The sequence below is a fragment of the Nicotiana tomentosiformis genome, chromosome 1 (assembly GCF_000390325.3).
Source record: "Nicotiana tomentosiformis chromosome 1, ASM39032v3, whole genome shotgun sequence".
Classification (NCBI taxonomy): domain Eukaryota; kingdom Viridiplantae; phylum Streptophyta; class Magnoliopsida; order Solanales; family Solanaceae; genus Nicotiana; species Nicotiana tomentosiformis.
The window spans coordinates 38,272,816-38,285,937 of NC_090812.1; the positions used below are offsets into that span (position 1 = coordinate 38,272,816).

Genomic DNA, 13,122 nt, shown 5'->3' on the forward strand with positions numbered 1-13,122 from the left:
ATCCTCTTATTCATTCAACCCCAAAGTAGATTCAAAAGGCACATGGAGAGTATTACCTATAGGGTTGGCAACATTCAAGTCAAGATTTGGGGTAATCAGCGCTGATTCTTCACCACTACAAACTGCATTTTGTTTTGCCTCAAAGCTTTCTTCAACTTGCAGACTGAAAACTTCCTGATTTTCTTCTCCCTCTACTGTTTCTCCCTCAACCATTTTTTTCTGCGAAGCAGAGGGAGAGGTCACAACCACAAACCTCTTTGGATTCGAAGTTTTGCGACTCCGATGAAAACCAGAACTTGTTTGGGTTGGAGAAGAAGCAGGGGGGTAGTTGAGAATCTCTTGTGAGGTTTGGATTTGATGAAATGGGAGACTTGGGCTCTGTTGCCTATGCTTCTTGATATGATGACACAGTGGGGACGACATCTGGAAGATTTAAGGCTTCTAGATTCTTAGACATGGTGGGGGTTTTGTAATAAGAAAAAGAGTATTTGGCTTTTGATGTGAACAGTGATGATAGAGATACATTTTGGGTTTATTTAAGGAGGGTGAGGGACCGGTTAGGAATGGGTATTATTATTTTTGGGTAGACGGGTCGTTGGCTAACGGGTACGACGCTTGGGTTCCAAAGAGGGAAAAGGGAGAAACTAACATTTTAATGACATGTTATGGGGCAGAACATTTTCTCCTGATATCTTTAACATGACAGGGATGAGCCAACTTGTTGATATCTGTGAATTTCAACAGTGGACACATTTGTTCACAAATGAGAGTCCTAAGGTGTATGAGGCGGAGGTGTGCAGTTTCTATGCTGACATGTTCACGGTGGAAGATGACAACATATGTTTGAAGGTAAATGGTGTTTATTTTGTGATGGATGAGGTTGTGCTGGGAACAATTCTGGGAGTGACTACTGGTGGCATATCATCCATTGAGGGGACTTGCTCTTCAAACTTTAGAAATGCCATTTTGAAGGATGATACAGTACAGCAGGGGGAATGGGTACGCAAGAAGGCCTTACTTCCAGTGTACCAATTGTTGCTCGAGATGGTGAACAAGATTTTGCTCCCTCGTGCAGAAAGGCGTTCCATTACGTCACGAGCAGACATGTTCCTTATGGAAGCACTGGATGCCTACTCCACTATCAATCTGTCGGGCATCATGATTGAGCACATAAAGAAAGTGACAGACTTTAAGGATGGTAATCATGGGCTGCCCTATGGGTTTTACTCACTAAGGTATTTGAGTTATTTAAAGTTCCTTTGGGAAGGGATACAATGGGTACTCGCAAGCAGACTTTCTCCAAAACCACCTTAGAAGAGTGTGAGTACATCGATAAGAAAGGAGTGGTTGGCAGCAATTTCACTATCTCTCAACTTATTGAAGCTCAGAACATTGCCAATGAAGAGATAAGGAAGTTAAAGGCACGGAATGTCATTCTTTAGGGACAACTTAGTCAGGCCCAGGAGGCACCTGGTTCCAGCAGTACACAAGGCGCAGAGGTTGCCCGTCTGACCAAGAAAAATATTGCACTCAGGAAACAGGTCGAGGACCTGAAGAGAGGTTGCTTAATGAGCAAGCGTCAGCAAATGCTCGAATAGATATTCTCCTTAGAACCCTTGCCTCTTCCTCTCTGCCTCCCCCTTCTAGTGCTCCTTAAAATCGTTCCCTTCCCACTGTCTAGTTTAAGTTGTCTGTCCTCTGTTTTGGTCTTTATGTTTTGATGCGTTCAGTGGCTAGTACTTTTTCTGCTGTTTTATTTTGTGGATGCTTATGTAACAAATGGTACTACTAATTATGCCCCCTGCATATTTCCAAATTAATGAATATCCCACCATTTTGCTATGCATGCCTTGCTCTTATACTTTGTTCTTCGTCATGTTTGTGTGCACACATTTGGCATGAGTTACGCTTGCTGGACTTCTTTTTTCTTATTACTTGTTACTAATCTTTTTGTGATGCCAAAAGAGGGGAAAATAATTTAGGGGGAATGGGTTTAGGGGGAATACAGAAAATATTTATGGTACTCTGGTTCTATAGGAAATATTTATGGTACTCTGGTTCTCAAGAGAAATTTCAATTACAAGTTTGTCATCATCAAAAAGAGGGAAATTGATAGGTTATTTGTCATGTTATGTTCTGATGATCTAACAAACTTAAATGTTAAGAACGAGATAGGGAACATGTTCCACATCCTCGAAGTGCTCAACATCAACAAGTCTCAAGTCTGGGACATGTTCCAACATTCAGAGTCAAAGAAACAAAAGAGGGAACAGAAAGACATCAGTTCCCTTACTGACAGTACGAGTCAACTCCCCACGGTTGTAAAGTGACTGCAACTGTTCCTCTGTATACACGCAACAATACAGTAGTCACTTTATGGGGAATGCCCTTATATCAAATATGCTTGCATCACTCAAGTGATCACTTGTGTAATATTAACATAAAGCAAAGGAAAATCAACACACTTGCACATTCGAGAATTCATCAAGTTTTCTCTCAAGTATGTTGCCAACGTGCAAGTGACACTTAGGGCTTCAAATTCGATTTTATTTTCACTGAGCAAATCCGATAGTTTTCGCTAGCAAAAGTTTGTGTGGCATTCAACGAGAGGGTGCTGTTTGTCATGTTTGAAAATGGGTTTAAAATTGATGTTGATTAAAAATGATTTGAAAATGGTTCTTTGGAAGAATTCACAAATCCCGTAAGACCAATGAAGCTCTTGAAACCAGTGTTGGTTAAAAGATGGGGCAGCAAAAAGATTTAAAGTATTGATTGAAAAAGTCTCTCAATAATTTTATTAATCATAACAAGGCTTTAAATAGACAATTAGAAATAAAAAATCCACATAATTTAAAATTCAAAAAACCTAAAACATCTCAACTAACTTAAACAATCTAATAAAAATTTAAAATTTGAAATTCATCCTAAAACTAAGCAACTTATTCTGCTAAAACTTTTACTGTAGTAACCGAAAGCAACAAAATTTCAACACTTTGCAAAGTGAAAACAAGAATTCATCTGACTTTTGTGACAAAATCAGATGATTTCTTGTTTCCACTTTGCAAAGTGATGAACTAGAGGGCTTGTTCAAGTTCATGCATTCTGATTCATTGTTTTATGCTTTTCGCGTGTAATTAGTTCTTCCATATTTTTGTTGGTATTTGTAGTGAGTTTCAGTAATAGATCATTGCAGTATTAGATTGGAATTTGAATTGTCTTTTAGCGTTTGCATGCTCTTAGTCGTTTTTGTTGACTATTAATGTCAAAATAACTCCTAATATTAATCAAAACAGTTGCTTCTTTATAGCTTGAAGCTTTAGACAGAGATGAGCCTGAGTGGAATGACCTTTAATATCGTTCATTGCTGCAAATGCATCTCTTATTATTCAAGCTTTGAGTATATAATTTGGTAATGCAATATATCTAGATTCTCCTATACAAATTTCTACTTTATTAATATGTGTTTTACCTATCATATAGTCGGAGGAGAGTTGCATTAACTTGAACAATCTAATAGAAATTTAAAATTGTAATTCATCCTAAAACTAAGCAACTTATTCTACTAAAAAAGTTATTGTAGTAACTGAAAGCAATAAAATTTCAACACTCCTCGTTTGCTTCAGTTGCTGCAATTTAAAAGGTTGCTCCTCCTCAATTCTTGCTTATGTTGTTTGTCCTTAAGAATTGTTTTGAGCATTATTGAAATTGCACACTTTTGTAGTGCATTTCTTTTTCCTCTTTTCTTCTTTCTTTTTCGTCATATGGTTTTGTGCATAAAAAATACCCTTGATGACCTTGTCTTATCTGAAATCTCTTTTGAAAGTATTTGATTCTAGACAATGATAGGATTTTCAGGGATTGCTCGTAAGGATTGTTCTTCCAGTACAACATTCAATAATTCATAGGTTTTAAGATATAATTTTATTTTCACTGAGCAAATTCGATAGTTTTTGCCAGTAAAAATTTGTGGGGCATTCAAAGAGAGACTGTTGATTGCCATGTTTGAAAATGGGTTTAAAATTGATATTGGTTAAAAATGATTTGAAAATGGTTATTTGCAAGAACTCACAGATCCCGTAAGACCAATGAAACTCTTGATACCACTGTTGGTTAAAAGATGGGGCAGCAAAAAAATTTAAAGTATTGAGGGGGGAATATAGGAAATATTTATGATACTCTGGTTCTACAGAAAATATTTATGGTACTCTGGTTCTCAGGGCTGAATTTCAATTACAAGTTTGTCATCATCAAAAAGGGAGAAATTGATAGGTTGTGTGTCATTATATTCCCCCTGAACCTGTTCCCTCTCAATTACTTTTCCCGTTTTTGGCATCATAAAAAGATTAGTAACAAGTAATAAGAAAAAATAAGTCTAGCAAGCATAACTCATGCCACATGTGTACACACAAACATGACGAAGAGCAGAGCATAAGAGCAAGGCACGTATAGCAAAATGACGGGATATTCATTAATTTGAAAATATGCAGGGAGCAGAATTAGTAGTACCTTTTTTTACATAAGCATTAACAAAATAAAACAGCAGAAAAAGTACAAGCCAATAAATGCATCAAAACAAAAAAACCAAAACAGAGGACAAACAACTTGAACTTGACACTGGGAAGGGAACGATTTTAAGGAACACAGGAATGGGGAAGCGAAGAGGAAGAGACAAGGGTTTTAAGGAGAATATCCATTCGAGCATTTGTTGTCACTTTCTTATTAAACAACCTCTCCTTCAGGTCCTCGGTCTGTTTCCTGAGTGTAACATTTTTCTTGGTCAGACGGGCAACCTCTGCGCCTTGTGTACTGCAGGAACCAGGTGCCTCCTGGGCCTGACTAAGTTGTCCCTAAAGAATGACATTCCGTGCCTTTAACTTCCTTATCTCTTCATTGGCGATGTTCTGAGCTTGAATTAGTTGAAAGATAGTGGAATTGCTGCCAACCCCTCCTTTATTATCGATGCACTCACACTCTTCTAAGGTGGTCTTGGAGAAAGTCTTCTTGCGAGTACCCACTGTAGCCTTCCCAAAGGAACTTTGAAGAACTCAAATACCTTAGTGAGTAAAAATTCGTAGGGCAACCCATGATTACCATCCTTAAAGTGTGTCACTTTCTTCATGTGCTCAATCATGTTGCCCGGCAAATTAATAGTGGAGTAGGCATCCGGTGCTTCCATAAGGAACATGTTTGCTCGTGACGTAATGGAACGCCTTTCTGCACGCGGGAGCAAAACCTTGTTCACTATCTCGAGCAACAATTGGTACACTGGAAGGAGAGCCTTCTTGTGTACCCGTTCCCCCTGTTGTACTGCATCATCCTTCAAAATGACGTTTCTAAAGTTTGAAAAGCAAGTCTCCTCAATGGATGATATGCGACCAGTAGGCACTCCCAGAATTATCCCCAGCACAACCTCATCCTTCAATAAATCAACACCATTTACCTTCAGACATATGTTGTCATCTTCCATCGTGAACATGTCAGCATAGAAACTATGCACCTCCGTCTTATACACCTTAGGACTCTCATTTGTGAACAAACGTGTCCACTGTTGAAATTCACAGATATAAACCAGTTGGCGCATCTGTGTCATGCCAAGGATATTAGGAGAAAATGTTCTGCCCCACAACACCTTCTGGTTTCTCAAATTTTCTCTTCCTTCATCCTTGGCCATACCCACCTTGGCCTTCTTGGAGGAACCTAGCTCCTCATTGGCACCAGCCTTCCGTTTCAGAGATTTTCTCACACTTTTCCCTTTCTCTGCAGATTTCTGAAACACCTTTTCTCCAGACTTTTAAGACACTTTCTCACCAGACTCCTCAGCCACTTTCTAACTAGACTCTTCCACTTTAACATTGCTAATCTCCATCACTCTCACAGATTAATCTTTCCTAGATTTTGGAACTGTAGGTTTTTTAGAGGACTTACGAATTAAGGAACTGGGTTCCTCATCACCTCGTCATCAAAACAGTTGCTTCTTTATAGCTTGAAGCTTTAGACAGAGATGAGCCTGAGTGGAATAACCTTTAATACTGTTCATTGCTGCAAATGCATCTCTTATCATTCAAGCTTTAAGTATATAGTTTGGTAATGCAATATATCTGGATTCTCTCCGGAAGTTCTATACAAATTTCTACTTTATTGACATGTGTTTTACCTGTCATAGAATCGGAGGAGAGTTGCATTAAAATGTCTGATATTAATTTTGATCATCTCTGTAGTCAAATGTACACCACAAATATTAAGCATGGTATCGTTGTAACTGAATTAGCTTGATGGTGGTTTTTGTTGGCAAATCAGCCATATCCTTGATGGATATTCCATGCAGCTTCACACTTGGTAGTGATTATATCGAAACTTATGAATTTATATTGCATTTGTTATCGCCCTTTCCAGATTGGGATGTTTCAAAATGTTTGACACCATTCTCTTCCTATACAATTTTCACATCTTTCAAGCGTTTAAAGTCAGAGGGTGACTTCTTAGTAGGTACCAACGAAAAGTGTAATTTTATGTAATTACGAAATTGGTGTGGTGTCATCGTTACCTTATTTTTTTCATCTTGCCCTTCCTTATCATTAAATAATTATATTTTAATATTTACCCTATTTTTTTATATAATAATTCTATTCTATATCTTCTTCGTTTTTTAAAGTAATATTGCAAGTTTATTCGTCATATTATCGGTGTGTGACATCATAAAACGATAGCAAACGATATAATATATCCAAACGTTATATTCATCGAACAATACAATAGGGATACGTAACAACCATCCATGTCGTATATCATTCCTTTTCTTCGTCTTCTCTATTACACCCCCCTTCCCTTCTTCAAACTAGACTCTGGATGTCCACTCATTTCAAGAGATCTCCTCTTTAATATATTGAACGTCCATCCAAAGGACAGCAAATGACGTATAGGACCTCAAAATGGAGTCAATAATGGGGATGGCCACACACAAATAAATAATATAATGCCCACAACACTATTGGATTGAAATAATTGCGATCCCAATAAGTTTGTCCCCATTAGCAAAGCACATGGCCTTGCCTCCCAATAACTTTAATGTGTCATGTTACTTGTCTTCAATTTATTAGTAAACTTTAAATGCCACTTACACATGGCCCAAATACAATATGTATATAATTCAAGATTCCCAAACAATAGGGCTTCAACCAATATGAGGCTGTCATATACTAGTTGACAACTATTCAAATATTTTCTTCTCGTAGATAATATTTTCATAATTTATATATATTTTATAAACCATCAAATTACAACAGATTTAAAATTCCAAGGTCAATATATAATTTGACCATGGAAACAAAAAAAAAAATAAAATACAATGAACAAGTAATTGGATCATCAATTTCAGCTTCTGTTCTTGCATTTCTCCACTGCTCTTGGTGCTGCATAAAGTAAAGCTATTTATCTTAGTGACAGAAATTGGATAAGAAAATAAGGAAAACAATAATTAAATACAAGTAATCTAGAACTTAATTCCTTGTGTGAGTATGTACCTAGTCCAATTGCCTCTGATCCTTTCATTATCCTTAAGCGTTTGCATGAATCAACAAACATCCTAGAATAAAAGTAAGGAATTAGTTAAAGTTAATCACCAAAATAACATAATAAAACCAAAAAAGTATGACGAAAATTGAATAAATATTGGAGATGCAATTAGAAACTTACTCCCAAGGTACATCACCAACAAGCATCCAGTCTCCATCTTTGTCTTCGTAAGTAGGTACATAGTCTGAGCCATTTAAGAGGTCTATCAATTTGCTCTCATTCATGAAATCCTTAAATCCATGATTCCCACAATTTCCTACACAAATTTCAAGAAAATAAATGTTATATAAAGAATTTTAGACACACAAAAAAAATAAAAAAAAATAGCATATCTTACTCAATCCTCTTTTTTGGTAAGTAAAAAATGTATATTTTGTCTTCATCTCATTTTGGTAATTTTATTGGCAATATGCTGTGAAATTTGTATATGTTTTATTTTTTTAATTCTCAGGGATCTAGCTGAACACTTCTAGTCCAACGTAGGGTGATTTCATAGATCTCACCATATCCCTTGATAGTAGGGAGCGATATCCCTTAAAAAAGATCTTAAACGACGTGAATTTTAATTAAAAGGGCCAATAAATTTCGAATACAAGATGATTAAACCAAAACAGAAAAATAAAAAACTTGGAGTGTGCAGGTATATTTAATTGCAAAATATGAAAAGGTAAAAGATTATGTAGGTATATACCAATGGTGAAAGAGCTGAACATTTTGCCAAGGGCATCAGAGAGTTGTTGGTAGCTTTTGTACATCTTTAAGTCCACTTTACGTAAATATGGAGCTCCGTCCACGCTAACTTTCACAAAGGCTGCGCCGCCGCCGGAGCTTTCGCCGTTGCCGGTGCTCTTCTTTTGGACGTTTAGTACATTTTTCCTGAATGATCTCACTGGTGGCCAACCCACAACTTGCGCCCTAAGATAAGGAAATAAAACAATACCATTTTCCATTAGTTCCATGCACTCATAATTTTCCATTAATTATCCCATAAATAAAAGATATTAATTACCTCTTTCTACAACGAAAAAGTTACTCCTATTATTTAGTGCAAAAAAAGAGAAATTAGGTCAAAAGCTTGCCAAGACCTTAAACAAATATTATCAGAGATTCAAATGTTAATTTTTTTAACGAATATTAGATATACAAAGATTTAAATGTAGCAATATAATTAGGGTATTATCACTTTTAAACCGTGCCAGAAACTATTTACATCTGGTAGCCGAAAAAGTGTATAAACTTTGTATAATTTTTATATATAACATACAGAATGTATATATGTACAAAAAAATATACATATTTTATACATTTTTTCGGCTGTTATTTTTAAAGCGGCTATTCAGGGTCATTTTTCCAATATAATTACTAAAAATTCATGTATTCGATTTTAATTTGTTTGTAATTGAGTGACTATAATAGTTACTCTCTCCGTTCACTTTTACTTGTCCACAATGTACTTGTATGCCTCTTAAGAATGATAAGTGAAGTATATATTTTACCATAACACCTATAATAATGAGAGCATTTTAAGAAGTATTGGAAAATAATTTGAAAATGAGTAGTAATTAATGATTAGGGTAAAACAAAGGAAAAAAAAATAGTTCTCTTGATTTTTTAAAATTAAAAAGTAAAAATAAAAATATATTTCTAGTATAATGAACAAATAAAATTGTTCAGACAATACTTCTCTAGCTAATAATGGACATAGCTACTTTTGATAAAGTGGTTCAGCTAGATGTAAAGTTTATACTGTTTTATATTAGTATTGTACCATTTGTCAATTGTTATCTTCCTAAGCACACACATGCCTTGTCTCAACAAGAGGTAACAAAGAAATACTCTGTAAAGTACCTCTAGATTTGTTTTCTTCGAATAAATTGTTTACATTTTCAAAAAGAGAGTGAAAAGATAATAAATTAAAGGTCCATGTGTTTTCCACTAAAATGTTGGGTCATGAAAGTAAAAGATTCCAAATGTTTTGTTCTTTTCTCCATCATCCAGACAAAACAAGTACCAAACCACAGCCATACCCATTTCCTATTAAAGTCCAATTTGCTCAAAAAGATAGGTTACAGTTCTGACACCTAACATTTAGTTTTTTCCATTTTTTAGGAACAATTTTTTAGAAGAAAATTAAAGTAATTCTACTCAAAAAATTCTCCAAATAATACTTTTGATGTTGCATTACCAAGGGTTTTCCCTTAAATCACTAATTGATCCCTAACAGAGATAAATTACTACGGTTTCTAGCGTGTGATTTGAGATGCAAATCTAGTAATTTATAGTAACATAAAGCACAAAGTAGTTAGAATTTGCATGAGAATATAATAGTAAAAGGAAGAAGTAATAAAAGTGATAATTCGACAACAAAAAGCAGAAAAGAAAACTTTCTTGGTCCCTTAATATTGTACATTTATCATTTTCTACGAGTTAAATTATCATACTCTAAACATAAAACTCAACAGAATTAAGAAATAGTCTGGAATTCCCATATAAAACTAAAGCTCCAAAACCATACAACATGACTTAGAAAATTTCATAAGGAAAAAAGTTAACTACTTTCACGTAAAATGGAACGAAATGATAAAATTACATTGCCATTGTAACTACCGTTACAAATATTATATGAATCAATAAATAAATAAACACACACGTTATATGTTTGTCTGATTTTCTTATCATATATATTTGATTTTCTATTCTTTGAAGAAAGGGTAATATATATATCTACAGTAATTATATTTTTCTTTTCCGTAAAAGAAAAAATTACGCTAAAAATACTTGTTAGGATCAAAATAATCAGTTAACACTTACTTGGCTGGTGGCTTAGAAGGATCAGTGGGAGCAATATTCTTCTTCTCCTTCATTTTGTCAACTTGATTATCAACTGTGGAATCCTTTGAAGAAAGGTTTAGTTTCAAATCAACAGTTTCTGAAAAGACTCTCTTCCCATTATTCTTTGACGTCATTTCACCTTCATTTCCATTAATGGCTCCCGGCAACCCTAGCCTCAGCTCTGTCTCTGCTTCATAATCCAATCGAATTTTGTCACGCTCTGCTCCTATTACGCTCGTCATCTGCCAAGATTTTAACGTGAAAAATCCTTCCTCAACAAAGGACAATGAAATTTTGTCCTTTTTTTTCTTCTCTTGTTTGTTTCTTTGGTGCTTTTCTTTTTAAAGTTGAGAATGAATGAGTAAGAAGGGTATAATGAGCATGAGCAAGCATGCTATATATGATAATATATGTGAAGAGTATGATATATTTTAGAGGGCAAGGATTTTGCGACGTGGAAGTGAATGATTAACCGGGTCGGTCTCGGGTTGTCGGATAGTATATGTCATCACTGACGCCATTTCTTTTTGATTGGGGTTTTAGTTTAATTTCTTCTTTTTTTCATTTTGTTTTCTTGTTTGGAATAATAATGGACTAAGCAAGTTGGGTACTGTTTTTGCGCTTACTTTTGTTGCTTAGGCTCCACTTATTGTCGTTCTTTTTTCTTTTCTTACAGTAATAATCAATAAAAAACCGTGAGCTAAAGCAGTATGATAAGACAATAGAGGGGACAACAATCATAACTTTTTCTTAGCAACCAAAAGATAATCAATTAATTAATTAAAGGGTAAAATTATTAAAAAGAAGAAAGGTAAAAAGTAACAAAAAGTGAGGAAAGAGACAAGGGGCTTTTTTCTTTTTCTTTTTTTATAGCTAAATGTCCCCTAAATTGTCTGCCTTTTATTCTTGCGTTCAAACTAACTTATAACATAACTCTAGATTTATATCACTCTGTATATTCCCATGCATTTCTCATATTTTTATAAATGAAATAAAAAAAACTAAATTGTAACATCAGTTTCAAAAAAAATAATTGGCGTATCGTGTTTTTTTTTTTAACACAACCCAAGATAAGGCTCAAGGCTGAAAGTTAGTGAGCTCAACCTTCAAGTTAACATGTCTAACTAATTCTCACATCAAAATATTCTAAACCCACTCAATTTAAACTAAAGTTATATATTAATTAAGATCATTATCATAGAACTCACGGGAAGCTGGACACTGCTGTAAGTATATATGGTGCAATTTTAAAGACGTCTAATAATATTACAAAAGGCTAGCACTGTCTAAACACATATATAAGACTCCCCGTATCTGTAATGCATGAAAGGAGTGTATTAAGTCCAGCTGTGCTATGAATGATAACATAATTCATAACTGTGAAGGGACAAACAATTCGAAAATATGCTATGTAACTGTTCTTTTAATACCAAATTGGATCAAGCATAAGTATAGTTTCAAACATATGTGTGTATTAGTTTCTTGTTTGCATGTGTATTCTGTATCGAACCATTTAAAACGACATAAATATCAATTAAACATATGTGTAAGGGTATAACCACCCAAAATTTTGAAGGAAAATTGTTAATTTGAGTGTCTTTCTAAATTACTAAAGAATTTATTTTTTTTTGTCTAAAAAGCCTTTCTTACTCCTTAAGTGTAAACGGAATAAACAGTAAAGATAAAGACATTAACTTTTACGTGAAAAATCACCCGGCTCAAAGGTGCAAAAATCACGACATACCACGTAGGATTTTAACTTCAACTTCACTAGAACAGAATCAGCTAAATGTACTGATTACGAGACCTGTAAATCAATACCTCCAAAATTCTCCTACTTCAACGTAACTATTTGAATGAATTACAAGTTACTCTAACTTGCACACTCAGACACTTACTCCAACTAACAGATTATGAATGACAACTTGATTACAACTCGATTTCCTAACACACACTACCTAACAGACTCAAGAAGATCACTAAGACTAATAATCGACTTGAGTGTTGAAAATGTTATTACACTGTTGACGTGTAAAAGGATGATCTCTTCAGTCCACCAGGAAAGTATTTAACTTCACTGTTACTCCGAAATCTTTGGGAGTCCTTTGCATAGTCGACTTCCCATTTGATAGGAGTCCTAGAGCTCCAAGGACTCCGCAAAATCTTGTGACTCTTATCTATCACTTATGCGAGCGTATCTTCTTGGACAACAACTCTTATCACATTAACAACCTTTTGCCGGCAATCTCGGGCTATAGCATATAACTTTGTGCAATAGTTACTACTATGCAAAAGTTATTGCCTGGTAAGAACCTTCAACAACTACCTTGAGGACCTGGTTCTTAGCATACTTCAGCATCTATCTTGAGAACCTGGTTCTTAGAACACATTCACTGGACACACTTTGTTAATCATCAAAACTCCAATACTCAACAAAAATACAACCTGAAAACGATGAATAGTGTAAGAAATATGATCTTGAACTCAAAATGATTGGATATAGCGTTTGACCTGTGACGTAAATAATTATATTTAGTTATGTAGGTGTTTTGTGATTGTATTAATTTTGATGCTATGAGGTACAACTATATATGATATAATTGTAATATTTTGTTGTAAATGATGTTTTTGGAGTATGTTTTTCTTATGATGTTTCGATTGCTGTCATGATTAGAACTCTTGTTATCACATTAATATTCCTCTTGAAAGCAATACTGA

The 13,122-nt window shown here is 34.8% G+C and overlaps 1 protein-coding gene across 1 annotated transcript; it reads right to left on the reverse strand.

Annotated features, from left to right (window-relative positions):
- Window positions 1-7,194: 7,194 nt before the first annotated feature.
- On the reverse strand, window positions 7,195-10,809 carry LOC104104135 (auxin-responsive protein IAA16). The gene is made up of 5 exons (XM_009612140.4): window positions 10,384-10,809; window positions 8,264-8,487; window positions 7,693-7,828; window positions 7,521-7,582; window positions 7,195-7,409 (listed from the first exon to the last, which is right to left on the reverse strand). Exons 1-5 carry the CDS (start codon window positions 10,644-10,646, stop codon window positions 7,372-7,374), a joined length of 723 nt encoding a protein of 240 aa, XP_009610435.1. The 5' UTR covers window positions 10,647-10,809; the 3' UTR covers window positions 7,195-7,371.
- Between the last annotated feature and the right edge of the window lie 2,313 nt (window positions 10,810-13,122).

What these genes read in the sequence shown, in the direction of transcription:
- LOC104104135 (XM_009612140.4), bottom strand. Translation starts at nt 10,646, where the DNA reads ATGACGAGCGTAATAGGAGCAGAGCGTGACAAAATTCGATTGGATTAT. An exon ending in CCTTCTAAGCCACCAGCCAA is followed by an intron (nt 8,488 to 10,383) that starts GTAAGTGTTAAC and finishes TCCTTATCTTAG; the next exon opens with GGCGCAAGTTGTGGGTTGGC. An exon ending in GTTCAGCTCTTTCACCATTG is followed by an intron (nt 7,829 to 8,263) that starts GTATATACCTAC and finishes AAATTTGTGTAG; the next exon opens with GAAATTGTGGGAATCATGGA.